We start from the raw sequence: 20,695 nt of genomic DNA, 5'->3' as shown, positions 1-20,695 counted from the left end.
AATTAACAGTGACAAATACTTGACACTGTCAGTACAACCGTTGTTTGTAGTATCTTTTAGATAAAATAATTTATTACATATATGCTGCATCCGAAAACTTAGGCAGCTGACTTGCTTGCTGTATGAGGAAATGACTTTGCAGGCAGCGTTTTTGCACGAAGGCACCTCATGATTTCGGACAGGCTTCTGAGGCAGCGTAACGGTTTAATGATCTACAACAAAATAGAACGAGTTTTTGTGATAACTAAACGAATATTTAATTACTATAATACTGAATGATCTCTAGAAATAACATCAAAAGTGCAAAAAGTTAGCCAGAAATATACATTTACACACAAACGGTCCACCAAACGCAACTTTCAGACGCCATCTTTATTTTTTAGCTCAACCGTCACGGAATGGAACGCACAGGATTGTGGGATATCAAAGGCAGCGAAGGATACATCTATGCTGCTTTCAAAATTCGCTCAGAAGGAGGTACCTCCGGAGACAGGAAGTAAAGCAGAATTTGAATTCGGACGTGCCTTGCTGCATTCCTGCCTCGGAATGCTGCCACCGAAGGCAGCATTTTAGAGTTTTCGGATGCAGCCATAGTATCAACAGTGTTATTAAGAACAGTTCCACAAGTAGTTGTGATTTGTGAAGGTCATCTGATACTGTCTGTGGACTCAAGTTAGTGAACTGACTTGTCAAGCTGTTAATTACCACATAAACCATGTCAGGACAGTCTCTAGCGATGGGCACATGAAGACCAGGGATTGCTGTTAAACCGTAAACCATTTCCACACAAAGCAGTTGACTGCAGGCAAAACAAACATGTTAGAACCATTTTTTGTTATAAAGGGATAGTTGACATGAATTAAATGTACCTATACAGAATAATACAGTTGTCATTGAAGTAAAAGCTCAGTGCGGAGATCTTGCTAAAAGTGTTCAGCTTAGTCCTGTGTGTTGGTGGATGTTGTTTACTGGTGCTGCTTATGAGAGAGCGCCTGCTGAAGTGTGATCTCCAGTCTCTGCTGAAGAGCATCCAGACACAAGTCCAGATGTTCCTTTAATCTTCTCTCCACCTCATCCATTCGCTTCTCTACACCCGTCTCCAGAATCTTCTCAAACCCTCCACAGCATATATGACCCTCCCTGTAATACAAAAAATAATAATAATAAATTATATATATACTATATATATATGATGAGTGGACAAACTAAAGGACACATTAAATACATTGGAATAAAATATTAGGAATGATCAAACTATTCTGCTTTGTGAAACTGATTCAGTAACACTTGAAATGCCTTTTTTGTGAACTGTATATTGCATTATTCTAAAAGTTTTGATGATATTTAGTGTTCACTGTTCATCAACCCCTCTTAAATATGATTAGGAGCAAATATAAGGGGAATGTTTGAGAGTGGACAGATCATGAAGAAGTGTATTCACACAGTATACTGAACCTAGTACTGGAATATGGTTTTTTTTTTTTGGTAACACTTTACTTGAAGGGGTGTGCATAAGACTGACATGGCACCTTCATAATTATGACATGACACATGTCATGAATATGAAGGAGGTTTTATGCATGTTTATGACAACTGTCATTAAGTGTCATTTGCTCAGTTATGTCATTCTTAATGCAAATATGACATCATTTGACCTAACCCTACCCTTACCTCTAACCATAGCCCATAACAAAGACATCTCAAACAATGTCATCTATGTCATGATTATGTAGGTGTCATGTCATGATTATGTAGGTGTCATGTCATGATTATGTAGGTGTCATGTCATGATTATGTAGGTGTCATGTCATGATTATGTAGGTGTCATGTCATGATTATGTAGGTGTCATGTCATGATTATGTAGGTGTCATGTCAGTCTTATACACACCCCTTCAAGTAAAGTGTAACCATTTTGTTCACTTTAGCATTTACTTCACTACATTCCAAAGCATAATATCATACTTTTTACTGCATGACATTTCATAAAAACATCGTTCCTTGTAATTTCAAGGAATAATTATAGATATTTTTGAAGAAACTCAACTCCTGCTCTGAGATGCAATGGCAATGTCTGATTTCCAGCCCATTCTTTTTGATGAATCTGTTGTTGTATCGGTTCACAGAGCGTCTAAATGATTCATTTGTGAATTGGACTAATCTGATTGCAGCTGTTCTCAAGTCAAGAACTGACTCATTCAATGATTCAGAGCAAATCTCCAGTTATCAAATCACTGAATCGTTCATGTCTAACTCAAACTGTGCAAAGAACCAACAAATCCTCAGAGTGTGAGTGTGTCTGTCTGATTTATGGCACAAAAAAGTCACTAATGCAGAATTTTAGTTTATTGATTATGGAATTGAATATTTCAGTCATGACTGTTAGTTGCCAAAATTTGCTGTAAAAGGACGAGCTGTTTAAGCCCACTGAAATGATTTGTGTACTTTTACTCAGGTACTTGATTTATGTACTTCTGTTTAGAATTCAAGTGTTGCAATGATCCCAGTAGGGCTGGGCGATATAGCTAAAAAATATATCAACAATATAATGTTGTAAATTTAACCACTGTATTTTTAAATTAACCCAATTTATTGAGACAAACAACACATATTTTTTTGTTTTAACAGTCAAACACAATAAAAATTAAACATATCTAATGTTTTATATGCCGATTAAATATGTCTTAACGGGGTGGTTGACTGGGTTTTTTCTAGGCTTGATTGTGTTTATGGGGTGCAATCTAACATGTGTTAATGCTTCGTTTGTTAAAAAAATGCATTATTTTTCATATAATGTACCTTTATTCCACACCGCTCTGTCCCTTCTCCTCTGAACACACTGATCATTTCCTGCTTTTATGAAGCCCCTCCCTCAGAAATACACGATGGCCTCTGATTGATTAGGTGGCCCAGTGTGTTGTGATTGGCTAAACCGCCTCTAGCGCGAGTCTAAACGCCCCGCCCCTCAGCTCAGCGGCATGTGCTCAGGTTGTATTGTAAACAATGACATTGTCTATATTTCTTATCAATTTGAGCCCGATTGAGACGCAGAGGATATTAGTGAAGAGGACAGAACCTGTGCAAGCACTGCTTTTAATGGTAGGCCTAAGATTTTGAGAAGGGTCTGGCTGCAGCCTTTAGATACGCTGTTATTTGTAAATGCTACACTTGCACTCTCAGACGTGCATTCTCAGGCTTGCATTCTCAGACACTTGCGCTTCCGCTAGCGACGTCACTTGCAGTCTTTAATTTTTTTTATTTTGTTCTATTTATTGATTACTTTTTGTTTGAATCTCTCAACATTTTACAACAGTAGCCAGGTGGTGAAGACAAGAAAAAAGAAACTAAATTACGAAGTCACTTGCAATCGCCACTTGCACTCTCCGCTACCTGCGACGTCACTTGCAATCGACACAAATCGTGCGTGTTGCCAATGGAGACAAGACGCTGTGATGGTGATTAAACGATTAAAACTAATTTTATACTATAACATACTCTAACTCAAACTGTGCAAAGAACCAACAAATCCTCAGAGTGTGAGTGTGTCTGTCTGATTTATGGCACAAAAAAGTCACTAATGCAGAATTTTAGTTTATTGATTATGGAATTGAATATTTCAGTCATGACTGTTAGTTGCCAAAATTTGCTGTAAAAGGACGAGCTGTTTAAGCCCACTGAAATGATTTGTGTACTTTTACTCAGGTACTTGATTTATGTACTTCTGTTTAGAATTCAAGTGTTGCAATGATCCCAGTAGGGCTGGGCGATATAGCTAAAAAATATATCAACAATATAATGTTGTAAATTTAACCACTGTATTTTTAAATTAACCCAATTTATTGAGACAAACAACACATATTTTTTTGTTTTAACAGTCAAACACAATAAAAATTAAACATATCTAATGTTTTATATGCCGATTAAATATGTCTTAACGGGGTGGTTGACTGGGTTTTTTCTAGGCTTGATTGTGTTTATGGGGTGCAATCTAACATGTGTTAATGCTTCGTTTGTTAAAAAAATGCATTATTTTTCATATAATGTACCTTTATTCCACACCGCTCTGTCCCTTCTCCTCTGAACACACTGATCATTTCCTGCTTTTATGAAGCCCCTCCCTCAGAAATACACGATGGCCTCTGATTGATTAGGTGGCCCAGTGTGTTGTGATTGGCTAAACCGCCTCTAGCGCGAGTCTAAACGCCCCGCCCCTCAGCTCAGCGGCATGTGCTCAGGTTGTATTGTAAACAATGACATTGTCTATATTTCTTATCAATTTGAGCCCGATTGAGACGCAGAGGATATTAGTGAAGAGGACAGAACCTGTGCAAGCACTGCTTTTAATGGTAGGCCTAAGATTTTGAGAAGGGTCTGGCTGCAGCCTCGCACTTGCACTCTCAGACGTGCATTCTCAGGCTTGCATTCTCAGACACTTGCGCTTCCGCTAGCGACGTCACTTGCAGTCTTTAATTTTTTTTATTTTGTTCTATTTATTGATTACTTTTTGTTTGAATCTCTCAACATTTTACAACAGTAGCCAGGTGGTGAAGACAAGAAAAAAGAAACTAAATTACGAAGTCACTTGCAATCGCCACTTGCACTCTCCGCTACCTGCGACGTCACTTGCAATCGACACAAATCGTGCGTGTTGCCAATGGAGACAAGACGCTGTGATGGTGATTAAACGATTAAAACTAATTTTATACTATAACATACAGGGTCCTGCAAGAAAAAGACAAGACCCGCAAATCCGTCACCACAGAACAGCAGAATATGAACGCAATGCACAAAGTCTCTCGTTAAGAGTTTTCCTCCTGTTGAAAAACAAACACTTAACATGAGTAACTTTTGACTTGTCTCCCGAGGCCACAGGAGGGCGCCATTCACTCTGATTGTATTTAACATAAGAGACACAGTGAAAAGGAATAAACCTCCACAAATTCGCGACGTGTTTTCTAAAAGTTTAAACTGTTTTAACTTTGCATGGCTACATCTCGTGTGAGACGTGAGTGCTCGTATTTGTCCGTCTAAAAAATCAGCCGAATATGCATAATGCAGCAACTCCGTGTCTCGTGGGCTAGACTAACAAAACATGCAAATGCAACGTCACTTAAATCGTTATCACCGCATCTCGTGCTCCACTGATGACACTCCCTGACGCACTCCTAACATTTGATTGTACTATTTTTGCATTTAAATGCAAGTGTTTATTTTAAATTCGACTAATATTCATTTTTTTATTCACAATCCCCTCATCACAGGCAGCACTCAATTCAGCATGTGTTCATGTTTGTGTGTGCTGTCTGCGTCACTCAGAGTACGTGCCTATATCGAACATTTTTTATATCGTTATCGAAGAAGGTGTACCGTCGATAAATATCGATACCGTTTTATCGCCCAGGCCTAGATCCCAGTCTCATTTAGTTGTTAAATAAAACATTTTGGTTAACTCGCCCAACCCTAACTTGCATGGTTGTTTAGTTACTTTGAATAAATACTAATTAATGTGGCTTAACGAATAAACTTTTATCTTAACTAGTTACTACTAAAGAAACACTCACACGTTCATGTATTTCCAAAACTGCATGACTTTCTCCTGTTTGAAGGTTCAAGTTTGAATTGTCCAGAATGATGAAATCTTTTGGTCCGTTCATCATATAAATCTATCATACAGCTTCATAAACTTGGAATATAGTGCACAAGTCATGGATTTTCACGGTATAAAACAGAGCACTCTGTATTCTGTTAGACAACTTCTTTTGTGTTCCCCGGAAGAAATAAACTAATACAGTCTCAAAAAGTCTTTAGGGAATATTTAAATTTTGCATGTAACTAATGCTTTATCCTCATGCGTTTATCAGTATTATTATTCATATTCATAATATTCACACTTTCATCAAGATGAGCTGGTTACCATAACCAAACTTTTGAGTGGCTTCAACCACCGTGGTAACTGAACATCTGTTTACTGAACACCGCACATGACTCACACTTACCGTTCTCCATTCTTCTTCCTCTCTGGAGATGTGGCTTCCTCCAGTCGGAGCTGCGTGACCTGACTGCATATGCTCTTCAGCATTGGAAGCAGGTCTGGGTTGATCGTGCCTGTGTCAGTGCTCAGCAGGGCAGACATGGCACCGGGTATCTGGTTATGATTGCTGCTAGACAGAAGCTGCCCGAGGCCAGATGGTGGATTTGGGCCCGACTCCACTCCAGCAGAACTGGAAGCCCCACCTCCTCTTGACAGACAGCTCAAAGCTCCTCCTCCCTTGAGCAGAGGAATTAATCCATTGAGCACGTCTGATTTATTCTGGATACAACACACACAAAGAATGATTGTTCAGTTGTGATGAAGCTTTGTGCTGGCTATTTTTTCTTTTCTTTTTCAAAGAAACAACTGTCCAAAAAACTTGCTTTAAAAACAGAAATAAGTGAGAAAATGAAAATAAAATATTATGCTGTTAAAATACTAAAACTGTAGGTTATAACAGAAAATATGTGAATCATAATTAATTTTACATATCAAATAAAATATAATACTTTACTTTATTATACTTATATAACAATATTGATCAAAGGTTTGGAATAAGACTTTTAATATTTTTGAAAGGAATGCTCACAAAGGCTGCATTTAATTGATACAGTAAAAACAGTAATAAATAGGAATTTTAAGATTGTATTATATTTTTTTAAAAAATATTTATTTCTATTATGGCAAAACTGAATTTTCTCCAGGCATTACTCCAGTCTTCAGTGTCTAATATATGCTGATTTGGTGCTCAAAAAAACATTTCTTAATATATTATCAATGTTGAACAGTTTTTGCTGCTTAATATTTTTGAGGAAACCGTGATACGCTACCATTTAAAAGTTTGGGGGTAAGTAGATTAATAAAAAATAAATAAATTATTAATTCATACTTTTATTAAGCAAGGATTCTATATATAAAATATACTGTACATAATCAAATAAATGCTGAACTTTCTATTCATAAAAAAAAAAAAAATTTTATCATGGTTTCCACAACACTATAAAGCAGTAAAAACTGTTTTGTCTGCTGAAAATTCAGCTTTGCCATCAAAAGAATAAACTACATTTTACAACATATTAAAACATTGTAATAGTGATTTTAGCAAATGGCTGCAATATAACAAAGAGTGAAAAATTTAAGGGGGTCTTTCCGTACCCACTGTAGACATCAAAACGTTGAAGAGCAAGGACAAGAGCTAGTGTAAGTAAGTGTAAAAACTAGAGCCCGACCGATATATACTGTTTTGCCGATATTATCGGCCAATATGAGCCTGTCTCCGATATATTGGTATCGGCGAATATGCCGCCGATATGAATTTTTTTTTTACAGAACATATAACGCAGATAAAATGCTTGAAATGGTGTAATTACTTAGTTTTTCCAGCAGAGCGTGCTCCATTGTTTGCTACTGGCACCCTGGATGAAACGCTTCAAAGCTTAAGTTTGAACTTTGAATGGCCATATCTCCGTAACGGCACAGCGATTTCACACCAAATTCAGGGGATCTCTTCAGCTCGAGGAACCCTCTCGAACGCGAATCGAGTGTACGTCTAGAGGCCCGCTTTCGAATGAGACCACCGCCTCGTCGATAGCCCCCAGGGTTCGGGAGTTAGGGGTGGTTAAATTCGCGGTCCGGTGCCGACCGATCAAGCGATCCTGGGGGTCTACCGACGCGCGGAGGGTGGCGTTCGAAAGGGCTCCTCGAGCTGAAGGCCGGCATGTTCGCAAGATAGTGACACCAGTCAACACTTTCACTTCAGTAAATTCCTGGCATAGCCTACAACGTGAATGATTTTCATGCGGCTCAATATGAACCTCCGAGCGCCCTCTGGAGGAATAATCAGTTTGTGTCTTTGTGAATAATACCATCAGGTGCAACATTAAAAAAATAATAATAATAAATACAATACAGTACCTTTTCTCACTAGACCTAATTAGGCCAAGGTCATTTTAATTAATTATTTTAGAGGCTTGTGTCAAGATAGGCCTAATCTTCAGACTGATTTCAACTTTTTGAGCAACTTTAATGATTAAAAAAAATCTCATTTGATTTCGTATTCCCCCAGACATTTTTTACAGAATAACTTTGTTGTGTTGTCTCATGATGTACTGGAGAAAGGGAAAGCACACACAGAAACACTGGTGAGATTTATTATTTTTTTTCCCTGATTCGTTAGTTATAAAATGTAAAAGAGGTACTGTCCACCACATACTTTACATGTTTTGGAATGAGGAAATGGTATGTTAAATACTTTATATTCAGTGGACAATGATCTTCTAGCCTTAAAAACAGGTAGTCATGTGGTATTTTTATGAAAATCATTAACCAACACATTAACCTTGACATATTTTTGGAAAACAAGCTGTACTAATGCTGGTGGTTTTGTTTAGGAAAACTGTCACTATCAAGGACATGTGGAGGGTTATGAAGACTCTCTCGTAGCTCTCAGCACCTGTGAAGGTCTCAGGTAAGTATGATACTTACACTTTCAGTGCCTAAAATGCAGTCTTTCTTGTTAGTTGGGTGCCATGTCATTTTTTAACTGAATTAATGAAAGTTATTACAGCAAGGCAACTGTATTAAAATTTATCTTCTTGCTTTTCTTCTCCACAATTTTCACATTTGCAAATTAAATGCAAATACCTGCATATTAGGAAGTATTTTTGAGCATCCCAAAAATTATTCTGCTTTAACTTGCAGGCTCAATTGAAATGTAGTTTATTTTGTATATAATTGCTGTTGGTCTTTCCTATTAAATTTATTTGCATACTGAATGGTGATTGGTCTGTTTTTTTTTATACATCTAGCTTAGGGATGCACCGATGTATCGGCCACCGATATTTATCGGCCGATTTTCCCTCAATTTACAACCATCAACTATAGAAGGAAAAAGGCCGATGTAATAAACCATCGGTTTGTTACAATTAACTGCGTGTAGGCACTGAGCTGTATAATGTCTGTTGCATAATCCTAGCACTTTAATGCTAATCAAATAACAAAAGACGGCACACTATTCTTGACTACTCAGACAGAGCCATTTGTATGTGGACTGGCCAATGAAACGTCTTCCAGCGAGGACCACTCCCATTCCGCTGACATGTCCATGTTTTTACGGGTTGGAAAATATGTCTTGTTGTCTTATCAACACTGTTATGTTGCAAAAACACACTCGACATTTCATTTAATCTACTGAATCCGCAGAAAAAACGAAACTTGCCTCAGACCAAATATGTGGAGTTGGTGTTAGTAGTGGACAACCTAAGGGTGAGTTTTAGCCATGAGAAGTCTGTGTTTTTGGAATAGTTTTTTTCATTGTGTAGTTCTGAAAGGTGTGTTTATTTGTTTCTCAGTTCGTCTTGAAAAACCATGATTTAACTGCCGTGCGTAATGAGATGGTCCAGTTGGCTAACTTGCTGGATACGGTAAGAATGATAGCTACAGATCAGGTTATTGTTGAGATAAGCCCAACCCTAACCTCAGTCAATAATGTGTTAAGTCTGTTGTAATGTATGTCAGGGTAGTTCTTATCATGACTGATGTTTATAGGGTGATGTAATTACATATTTGAGGCTGTTTTTGTGTTCACCCCAGTACTACAAACAGCTGAATATCCGGATAGCACTGATTGGCGTTAGGATTTTTGACAAGGAAAATCCCTTCAGTGTGGAAGGCAATCCTGGGGAAGTGTTGGGCAGGTTTGTGCAGTGGAGAAAGACAAATCTGTTACCTCAACTTAGGCATGACGTGGGGCAGCTTATTGTGTAAGTACTCCATCACATGTTTTTTGTTGTTGTTGTTAAATGGTTCAATAAAATATTTGTTTACACTTGAGAAATTAATGTTTCCTGAAGCCATTAGTCAACTTAAAAAAATCCCTCTTCAAACTCACACCATTGGTTGGGCCAGTGTGGTCATGTCCAGCCCAGTTATGCTGCTCGTGCTATTTTGTCATTTAGGGCCAGATTTACTTATAGCTGGCACCAGCACAAACCCTCTTTTGGCGTTAAAAAAACTACTGTCAGGATCAGACACACAGTGAAAAATTAGCAACGAAAAGGTGTGGACACCTTTTATTTTTGCACCTGACCTTATTGTATATGTATGCATTTGTAGAAATTTCCCGTTCAGATGCAAAATTTCCCCTTTGTGAATCCCTGATTGTTGTAAACTAACCAATACTTGAGTCCAGCAGCTCAACTTTTGGGCCTGCCTTAATTCTCACACTTGTCTCCTTGGCTACTTGAGAGTATTTATGCGGCAAGAAGTAAGTGTGCAAGACTGTCCCAGGCTTGGAAAATCCCAAGAATATGCATTCATCCCTATTATAAAACACACATGTACGTCCCTACTATAAAACGGTAAATGAAAACCATGTCTGGATTCATAGTATTCATAAAACCGCAGGCAAAAAGTACCCAAATGATCTATTACTTCCAGTGAGGAGGTACTGCATTGTGCATTCAAATGACGCTTACTATCCCATGAGGCCACAGGAGAGCTGGTAGATGATGCTGGTAGATTGCATAACAATGCCAACATGATGAATGTTGTATGTCCGGATTACATTCATACTACACACAATATAATAATCGAACATACATTTTTTTTGCCTTGCAAAGGAAGTACTTAAAGTAGTTATTTCAGTTAGTGCCCAAGTAGTTGAAGCTCCTACTCCAAGAATGTGATTTTGGATGCAAATTCTAGAACCATTTAGGGGAATGTTCTTTTTTAGATGAATATAAAATTAATATAAACTCTTAAGGGCCGCTTACACCAAAGACACTTACTATGACGATAGCTATATTAGCGTCCACACCAACAATGATAACATTGTTTATTATAAGTGTGTGTTGCAGTTAAGTCATTTGCCACTTTAAATGCACAAGCTCTTTAAAGTCAGGTGCATTCTGATTGGCTGTCAATGTTTTATTGTTCAAAAAATGTTCTGAAAATATTCCAAAGTGCCATTATTGTTATAGTTTTGGGTGCTGTTCCTTTAAAATTAGAATGATTTTCTTTATCTTTTTCTTATCGGGGAAGTTGTGGTCTAATGGTTAGAGAGTCGGACTCGTAACCCAAAGTTTGTGGGTTCGAGTCTTGTACCGGCAGGGATTGTAGGTGGGGGGAGTGAATGCACAGCGCTCTCTCCCACCAGAGTATATATATACCATATATATAATACCACGACTGAGGTGCCCTTGAGCAAGGCACCGAACCCCCAACTGCTCCCTGGGCGCCGCAGCATAAATGGCTGCCCACTGCTCCGGGTGTGTGTTCACTGCTGTGTGTGTGCACTAAGGCTGGGTTAAATGCAGAGCACTAATTCCTAGTATGGGTAACCATACTTGGCCACATGTCACGTCACTTTATCCCCAGATATTTAGATCTTTAATAAGAGTAGCAAAGTTACAGTATTTTTTATTGTTTTTTGGGTCTTGGGGTCTCTCAGATATTAGGTTGTAACTTGGTGTGCCATTGTACACTGTGTTTCAGGGGGATCATTCTCATTGATAATAATAGCTATGGGCTGGAACCCATCTTGCACTCCAAAGCCAATGAGCACCTCCTCTTCCTGTTGAAGGACAGTCAGACAGAGCCATTTGTATGTGGACTGGCCAATGAAACGTCTTCCAGCGAGGACCACTCCCATTCCGCTGACATGTCCATGTTTTTACGGGTTGGAAAATATGTCTTGTTGTCTTATCAACACTGTTATGTTGCAAAAACACACTCGACATTTCATTTAATCTACTGAATCCGCAGAAAAAACGAAACTTGCCTCAGACCAAATATGTGGAGTTGGTGTTAGTAGTGGACAACCTAAGGGTGAGTTTTAGCCATGAGAAGTCTGTGTTTTTGGAATAGTTTTTTTCATTGTGTAGTTCTGAAAGGTGTGTTTATTTGTTTCTCAGTTCGTCTTGAAAAACCATGATTTAACTGCCGTGCGTAATGAGATGGTCCAGTTGGCTAACTTGCTGGATACGGTAAGAATGATAGCTACAGATCAGGTTATTGTTGAGATAAGCCCAACCCTAACCTCAGTCAATAATGTGTTAAGTCTGTTGTAATGTATGTCAGGGTAGTTCTTATCATGACTGATGTTTATAGGGTGATGTAATTACATATTTGAGGCTGTTTTTGTGTTCACCCCAGTACTACAAACAGCTGAATATCCGGATAGCACTGATTGGCGTGAGGATTTTTGACAAGGAAAACCCCTTCAGTGTGGAAGGCAATCCTGGGGAAGTGTTGGGCAGGTTTGTGCAGTGGAGAAAGACAAATCTGTTACCTCAACTTAGGCATGACGTGGGGCAGCTTATTGTGTAAGTACTCCATCACATGTTTTTTGTTGTTGTTGTTAAATGGTTCAATAAAATATTTGTTTACACTTGAGAAATTAATGTTTCCTGAAGCCATTAGTCAACTTAAAAAAATCCCTCTTCAAACTCACACCATTGGTTGGGCCAGTGTGGTCATGTCCAGCCCAGTTATGCTGCTCGTGCTATTTTGTCATTTAGGGCCAGATTTACTTATAGCTGGCACCAGCACAAACCCTCTTTTGGCGTTAAAAAAACTACTGTCAGGATCAGACACACAGTGAAAAATTAGCAACGAAAAGGTGTGGACACCTTTTATTTTTGCACCTGACCTTATTGTATATGTATGCATTTGTAGAAATTTCCCGTTCAGATGCAAAATTTCCCCTTTGTGAATCCCTGATTGTTGTAAACTAACCAATACTTGAGTCCAGCAGCTCAACTTTTGGGCCTGCCTTAATTCTCACACTTGTCTCCTTGGCTACTTGAGAGTATTTATGCGGCAAGAAGTAAGTGTGCAAGACTGTCCCAGGCTTGGAAAATCCCAAGAATATGCATTCATCCCTATTATAAAACACACATGTACGTCCCTACTATAAAACGGTAAATGAAAACCATGTCTGGATTCATAGTATTCATAAAACCGCAGGCAAAAAGTACCCAAATGATCTATTACTTCCAGTGAGGAGGTACTGCATTGTGCATTCAAATGACGCTTACTATCCCATGAGGCCACAGGAGAGCTGGTAGATGATGCTGGTAGATTGCATAACAATGCCAACATGATGAATGTTGTATGTCCGGATTACATTCATACTACACACAATATAATAATCGAACATACATTTTTTTTGCCTTGCAAAGGAAGTACTTAAAGTAGTTATTTCAGTTAGTGCCCAAGTAGTTGAAGCTCCTACTCCAAGAATGTGATTTTGGATGCAAATTCTAGAACCATTTAGGGGAATGTTCTTTTTTAGATGAATATAAAATTAATATAAACTCTTAAGGGCCGCTTACACCAAAGACACTTACTATGACGATAGCTATATTAGCGTCCACACCAACAATGATAACATTGTTTATTATAAGTGTGTGTTGCAGTTAAGTCATTTGCCACTTTAAATGCACAAGCTCTTTAAAGTCAGGTGCATTCTGATTGGCTGTCAATGTTTTATTGTTCAAAAAATGTTCTGAAAATATTCCAAAGTGCCATTATTGTTATAGTTTTGGGTGCTGTTCCTTTAAAATTAGAATGATTTTCTTTATCTTTTTCTTATCGGGGAAGTTGTGGTCTAATGGTTAGAGAGTCGGACTCGTAACCCAAAGTTTGTGGGTTTGAGTCTTGTACCGGCAGGGATTGTAGGTGGGGGGAGTGAATGCACAGCGCTCTCTCCCACCGGAGTATATATATACCATATATATAATACCACGACTGAGGTGCCCTTGAGCAAGGCACCGAATCCCCAACTGCTCCCCGGGCGCCGCAGCATAAATGGCTGCCCACTGCTCCGGGTGTGTGTTCACTGCTGTGTGTGTGCACTAAGGATGGGTTAAATGCAGAGCACTAATTCCTAGTATGGGTAACCATACTTGGCCACATGTCACGTCACTTTATCCCCAGATATTTAGATCTTTATCTTCATAGTTTTCTTCTTGATGTAAACGGGCCTTTAGCAAAAATCCTCACTTACCGAAATCTCCAAATTACATTTACAGTTTGAGAATGTAGTCTCTACTATTTAATTTATTTTGTGTTGGTTCTCAGAGATGACGCCAGATGTCATTGAAATCAGACCTGTGTATGTTCTGAGTAACATGATCTGTGTCTCTGTTTCTTAAAGAGGCCGATCAACATCGTACACTGGAGGTGTGCTCGGCATGGCCTTCGTAGGGGCTGTGTGCTCTGTGAACAACGGTGGAGGAATCAATGTGGTTAGAACATTTTTACTGCATCAGTCATCAATAAAACTTGACTATATTAGAATGCTCTTAAGTATTCTGAAGCCTTCAGGGCTGATTGTTTTCTGAAGGCAGTAATCTAAAACCTGCATGTTTTATTGATGGAAAGGTGTGTTTGTGAACTGGCTGCCTGAAGGAAGCAACAATGAATTAAAATGTGACCAAAGCAAACCAATATTTATTTATTTTAATTGTTTTAATTGTCTGTGCTTTCATATACCTGCTGCAAATACATTTCGATGCGTATAATAGATGCAGGAAATGAACACTAATGCCATGTTCTCCTTTGCGTTTCACTGTTATATCATCACAGTTTAGCAGCAACAATCTGCAGTCATTCTCTACGGTGATTGCTCACGAGCTGGGCCATAACCTGGGCATGAGTCATGACATCACTGGTTGTAAGTGTGATGGGAGCTGCATCATGGCACCCACTGCCGGGTTAGTGGCTGCTGTTGTTTCATAATATTCCTCATTAGTGCAATTATTGTGAACATAATCAAAAACATAATTTAACATGGACAAAAAGGGAATTCTGTCAAATTAAAGTTTTTTTTTTATTTGTTAAACCACAACATTTGTTAAAAGGCATTATAAATTAAATACTAATGGCCATCATTAATATGCAAAATAGTTTTATGATTGAATTTTGCAATTACACATTTTACTTTTAATTGTTTGCATGTTGTTTTCCCAAATAATAACAATATAAGAAATAACATAATATTTTTAATACATCTTAAATAATTTAATATAGAAAATAATGTGAATATATTTAATATAATATATCATAATAAATAATTTAATGTAAAATAATTACATATAATAATAATAATAATAATATAAAGAAAATAACTGTGTTAAAATAACTGACTTAAAATGCAAATCATGAAAAAGACAATTTTGATGTGATCGTGATAACTTGACATGAAATATAATTTGTTTGAGACTTACTAGTTACACATTTCTGTGTCTTATTGTGCACAATTCATCCGTGGTCATTATTAAAAATATTTTTTGCCTTTGTAATCTCTCATCAAAATTGGGTAACACTTTGGTTTAGGTACCAAATCTTACTATTAACTAGTTGCTTATTAGCATGCATATTTATAGCATTTTGGCGGTTTATTAGTACTTAAAAACACCTAGTAATGCCTTATTTTGCATGGCTGTATTTTAGATCCCTTAATCCTACCCCATGCCTAAACTTAACAACTACCTTACTATTAATACGCAGAAAATTAGGAGTGTATTGAGGCAAAAGTCATTGTAATAGTAAGAATTTGTCCCCAAACTGTGACCAAAATTGGTTTTTGAACAACAATCCTTTCCAGCTGACCTCAATTCCTCAAGTCTCTTGTTACTGCTGTTTGGTTGAATATCCTGTAAGAATTACATCTGATAATGAAAGTAAAATGGGTGTAGAGCATTTCATGTTGACCTCAATCAGAAAAAAAAACCAGGAGGCTTGTACAGAACCTTTCCTGCTGTCCTTGATGTGTGTGATGTTGTGTTTGGGTGTGAACACAGAGGAGCGACTCAATTCAGTGGCTGCAGTGAGAGCGACTTCGAGAGGTTGATTCTGAGAGGTGGAGGGACTTGTTTGAGGAACCCGCCATCTCAAGACAACATCATCACGGTGCCCAGGTGTGGGAATGGCATTCTAGAGAGTGGAGAAGAGTGTGACTGTGGCACACCGAAGGTATGTTTTAACAGTACACAGTCAATGCTTCAGTCTCAAAAGAATCATTTCATTTAAACTCAAATTGTACAAACTCCATTTAACTTTATTTTTAACTTTTTCCATTTAACTATGTTTTCATAGCAGTATTGTGAGTTGTAATACATTATATTTCCAATGTTTTTTTTCCAGTCACTGAGTTTATGAAGTGGTCTCTGTAGACACACAGGTCCTTTATGTCTGTCTTTTTAGGTTTTTTTAGTTATCAGTACAACCATGTATACAACCATTGCATGTATTATAAGCTCAGTCATAGCTAGACAGTTAGTCAACATGAAATCCAAATAGGTGTTATTTAATTTCTACTTGTGCATATTATTTAAAATAAGTATTTTCATAAGTTTAAAAGGTAATAATTTGCTCCACTTGGATATGATGTTTCTTTTCTACTGAAGAAAAAAATTATATTAACCAATACCATCCTAGCCCATATTGCAAGATACAGTTGAATTCTGATGAATAAAATGCAGAAAATACGCCACATTACAGAAGTTAAGTATGTTTTGTTTGTCATTTTATGTTTTCTTAATCTGACCTAACTAGTTGGTGTTTGTTCAATGGTTTGTTTATGTTCTGTGATCAACTATAACCTAAAGGAAAGACAAAGACACCATTCAATCTTATTTGGAAAAGAAAAAAAATTACAAATAAAATAGATTTGCTGTATCACAGTCCAGAGGTTTTCAGTATTGCTGTACTGAATGCAATGTTGCTGGTGTGTTGCAGGAGTGCACTAATAAGTGTTGCAATGCCGCTACATGCACCCTCACTAAGGGCTCTGTTTGTGCAACAGGAAGCTGCTGTGAAAACTGTCAGGTTAGACCCCTCATCGCACACATACTCATTAATCTAGCTATTTACATGAGAAGATACTAAGCATTCTACTGTTTTAAAGAATGCAAATTATAATTACTACGGAGTAAGTTCACTCAAAAATTTAAATTTGCTGAATATTTACTCGCCCTTAGGCCATCCAAGATTTAGATGACACTTTGTTTCTTCAGTGAAACCGATCTGGAGAAATTTAGCATTACATCACTTGCTCACCAGTGGATCTTCTGCGGTGAATGGGTGCCGTCAGAATGAGAGTCCAAAGAGCTGGTAAAAGCATCACAATAATGTACAAGTAATACATATACGACTCCAGTCCATTAATTAATTAATGTTTGAACTTTAAAACTTTGCTCAGCCCGAAGCAATGGTTTGTCAAGTTAAAAATATCTTGATGGATTTATTACAAAAGCATGGCTTTTTGCTTCACAAGACGTTAATTGATGGACTGGAGTCATGTGGATTACTTGTGGATTGTGATGTTTTTACCAACTCTCATTCTGACGGCACCCATTCACTGCAGAGGATCCACTGGTAAGCAAGTGATGTAACGCTACATTTCTCCAAATCTGTTCCGATGAAGAAACAAACTCATCTACATCTTCATTTTTTTGAATGATTCATCTTTGAACTATTCCTTTAACCTAGAATGGAAAAAATCAATAAAACCCATTTACTTAAACCGCAAAAAAATCTATTTCTTAGTCATTTATGAATGTCTTATTGTCCAGTACAAATATGTTTACATCCTTATACAAAAGCAAAACCGGATTAATATTAATGTATATGCAAATAACGAGTTAACAAAACTTTAATGAGGTTTATTCTTAAAAAAAGCGAAATAAGATCTTTGTAACACTGGTTTATTGTGAGCAGATCGATGTGGCTGGCACACCCTGCAGACCGTCCATCAACCCTTGTGATCTGCCGGAATTCTGCGGTGGAACATCTCCATTCTGTCCGGCAGATTTCTACATGATGGACGGCCTCCCGTGTGCCAATAATGCAGCCTTCTGCTTTGAGGGCCGTTGCCAGACATTTGACTACCAGTGCAAACAGCTTTTTGGCTCCGGTATTTCCTCATTGGTCTCATTTTTTATCTTTTTATACTGGGTGATCGTATGTCACTTTCTGTCTGTCGGAATGCAGTCAACCTTCAAATGGCATGCTGTGTTTTCAAATTTTATACAAAGCTTGTTTTGTATTTGTATGTGTTTTGTTTGAATTCACGTGTTATTTTTTTTCTCTGTATCTCTGGCTATTTAGAGGCAACTAAAGCAGATGATAAGTGCTTTAGTCATATTAATACTCTTGGCAATACGTTTGGGAACTGTGGATACTCTGGGTCTACACCGAAACCTTGTGAAGTGCAGTGAGTACCTCATTCCACTTTCATCAGTCAAAGCATGTATGTTTTACATTATTAAAAAATATCAGCTTGGGTGGTTGATTCAATGCTAACTGTTACAAATGAACTGTGAAAAATTCAGAAAAAAGCGTTGAGATTTTAGTTAAACTTAATTATGCTACAGCTGGCTGCATTTTATCGGTATTGTACCATAAAAGGAAACCAAGTACACATATGCATATTTTAAGTTTTCAAATAGTTCCCACAATATTTTGAATTTCATATTTTGCTTTAACTAAATTATATACTGTATATCAGCATTTTATTGACCATAGACCAAAACACATTTTAGCAAGTTCAGAAAACATTATGTATATTTTGACGCATTATTGTTTTCAAAATGTTTATTATTTGCTTCTAATTGAAAAACATTAGTGTTTTGATGAAAGGTTTAAAGTTTATTAACTTTTTATTGTTTACAGTCATTATATAGTTATTTTTATTAATGAATGTTGAATTGGGAAGATGTGGTTTGCAATATGTTCTTGTAAAATCGGCTCCAGACGTGTTTTACATGTTACTTTGTTTTTTGTACAACTTAAGAGCTGAGTGAATTTATACTTCCTCCTTTTTACAGAAATGCTATGTGTGGAAAAGTCCAGTGTGTATTTGACAGCAACCACCCACCACCAGGAGCGACGGTCAGCGTATTAAAAATTGAGGGAGACAAAATCACCTGCATGAATGCTGACTTCAGCATGGGCCCAGATGTGCCAGATCCAGCCTATGTCAAAACTGGCTCAATCTGCGCTCCTGGAAAGGTTAGAAGGGAGAAAACAAGTCATTTGTTTTGTAGGCTTATTGTGGAGCCTTAAAGTTCATACCTTACCTGTATTAGAACAGTTCAGACATATTTTAAGCAAATAAAATTACTTTGAATGAAAGTTTTCAAAACACAGATTTGTGATTCTTGAACCAACATGTTTATTTGAACTTTAAATATGTACCATCTGGAGTTTGATACTCTCATTTTATTATAATCGATATCCATTAAACAAACAGTCCTATATTTCTTTCTTTCAGGCGTGTTTGAACTATACGTGCTTGAATTCTTCAGTTCTGGATCAGAGTCAGAAATGTGACGCCCAGAGAACCTGCAACAGTAATGGAGTAAGTTATAAGCCACATTTTTTTAAATCCATGTTCCTGGTGTTAATGTGTATGATTCATCAATGCAGGTCAATCCTTATTTCTTTTTAATCCCACTTACTTCTCAACCCCTCTGAATACTGGTCATGTAGAAACCACTTTTCACTAAATAACCAATTCCTCAATCCTAATTGGCTTTCAATGGTGTGGTTTTCTCATAGGTTTGTAATGATAAGTTCCATTGTCATTGCAATAATGGCTGGGCTCCACCCAACTGTGACAAAACCGGCAGAGGAGGAAGTATCGACAGTGGCCCTGCGCAGATCGGTAAGAGCACACTCATTCTGTCTCACTCTCTAAATAAACAAAACACACAGCAACATATTTGAATGGTTATATCAACCCTTTGAAACTATTTCCTCATAGATTACTCCCTGAGAGACGGACTCTTGATCTTCTTTCTTCTGGTGGTGCCAATTTTGGTGGTCTTAATAATCATTTTGCTCTACATATTCAGAAGAGACAGTTTCAACCGCTGTGTAAAGTGCCGTCCTTCCAAACCTCAAAGGTCAATCAATCATTATGCTATTTCTTTTCATGCCATTTCAATCTTGGAATTTATGGCTTGTAGGGCTGGGTTTTGACACAAATTTCACAATTCAATTCGATTCTTATTCACAAGCTTGCGATTTGATTCGATTATCAATTCGATTCAATATAGATTACTTTGGATACATATCAGGTACAGTACAAGCCAAATTTTCTCAAGGGAAAAAAAATCTCAACTAATGCTGTAAAATATACATGAGAGGCAGTTGGTACTGCATTATAATATGTAAGGTTAAAATTGACTGATTTGTGCTGTACAACTGCTTAAATTGCACTTAATTAAGTTTTTATAATAATTAAGTTACAATTACTTCAGTTATTTTTATTTTTTTTTTAAATATAGCCTACACATTTAAATAGTGGCTGTCATAAAAACTTGGACAGATTTATTTAAACATAAATAAAACATTAAAGATCAGTAAAAAATTATAATGAATGTTATATGGTGCATATATTTAGCAAAATGCTCCTCTCTACAGTTTATTTTTCTGGCTGACTAACGAGTTTATGGTCCCCAAATATGCTTTCTGAGGTAAATGTGATGTTACATGAATGGTTTACAAGCTGTTATATTGACGTCTTTGCGCAGCTGAAACACTGACTGAGCGATTACGTGAGACCGGATATGGATTGTAAAGTTGTACTTTCTTTTGACGTACCTTTGGATGTTTAGTCATGTTTATTTTGTGCTGAAACTGGTATTAATGTGGAG

At 37.3% G+C, this 20,695-nt stretch overlaps 2 protein-coding genes across 2 annotated transcripts in view; one reads left to right on the top strand and one right to left on the bottom strand.

The window, feature by feature from the left end:
- Window positions 1–411: 411 nt before the first annotated feature.
- Window positions 412–7,197, bottom strand: LOC107571736 (uncharacterized protein C10orf88-like). Its single transcript, XM_016258096.1, has 3 exons — window positions 7,189–7,197; window positions 5,995–6,308; window positions 412–1,140 (listed from the first exon to the last, which is right to left on the bottom strand). Exons 1-3 carry the CDS (start codon window positions 7,195–7,197, stop codon window positions 966–968), a joined length of 498 nt encoding a protein of 165 aa, XP_016113582.1. The 3' UTR covers window positions 412–965.
- Window positions 7,198–7,293: 96 nt separating this feature from the next.
- adam9b (ADAM metallopeptidase domain 9b) overlaps window positions 7,294–20,695 on the top strand; it is a 20,746-nt gene continuing 7,344 nt past the window's right edge. Inside the window, exons 1-17 of the mRNA XM_016258095.1 lie at window positions 7,294–7,301; window positions 8,095–8,170; window positions 8,420–8,496; window positions 11,523–11,706; window positions 11,793–11,855; window positions 11,942–12,013; window positions 12,183–12,352; window positions 14,188–14,278; window positions 14,619–14,746; window positions 15,836–16,007; window positions 16,773–16,862; window positions 17,754–17,949; window positions 18,144–18,249; window positions 18,863–19,046; window positions 19,309–19,395; window positions 19,596–19,701; window positions 19,801–19,942. Of these exons, the coding sequence (XP_016113581.1) occupies window positions 7,294–7,301; window positions 8,095–8,170; window positions 8,420–8,496; window positions 11,523–11,706; window positions 11,793–11,855; window positions 11,942–12,013; window positions 12,183–12,352; window positions 14,188–14,278; window positions 14,619–14,746; window positions 15,836–16,007; window positions 16,773–16,862; window positions 17,754–17,949; window positions 18,144–18,249; window positions 18,863–19,046; window positions 19,309–19,395; window positions 19,596–19,701; window positions 19,801–19,942 (1,952 nt within the window). The remainder of the gene's footprint in view (window positions 7,302–8,094; window positions 8,171–8,419; window positions 8,497–11,522; window positions 11,707–11,792; window positions 11,856–11,941; window positions 12,014–12,182; window positions 12,353–14,187; window positions 14,279–14,618; window positions 14,747–15,835; window positions 16,008–16,772; window positions 16,863–17,753; window positions 17,950–18,143; window positions 18,250–18,862; window positions 19,047–19,308; window positions 19,396–19,595; window positions 19,702–19,800; window positions 19,943–20,695) is intronic.

This window comes from Sinocyclocheilus grahami, unplaced genomic scaffold (assembly GCF_001515645.1).
Source record: "Sinocyclocheilus grahami isolate Dianchi unplaced genomic scaffold, SAMN03320097.WGS_v1.1 scaffold1642.1, whole genome shotgun sequence".
In the NCBI taxonomy this organism is placed as follows: domain Eukaryota; kingdom Metazoa; phylum Chordata; class Actinopteri; order Cypriniformes; family Cyprinidae; genus Sinocyclocheilus; species Sinocyclocheilus grahami.
Note: the sequence above shows the minus strand (reverse complement) of the source record. Positions and strands in the feature narration are given on the sequence as shown.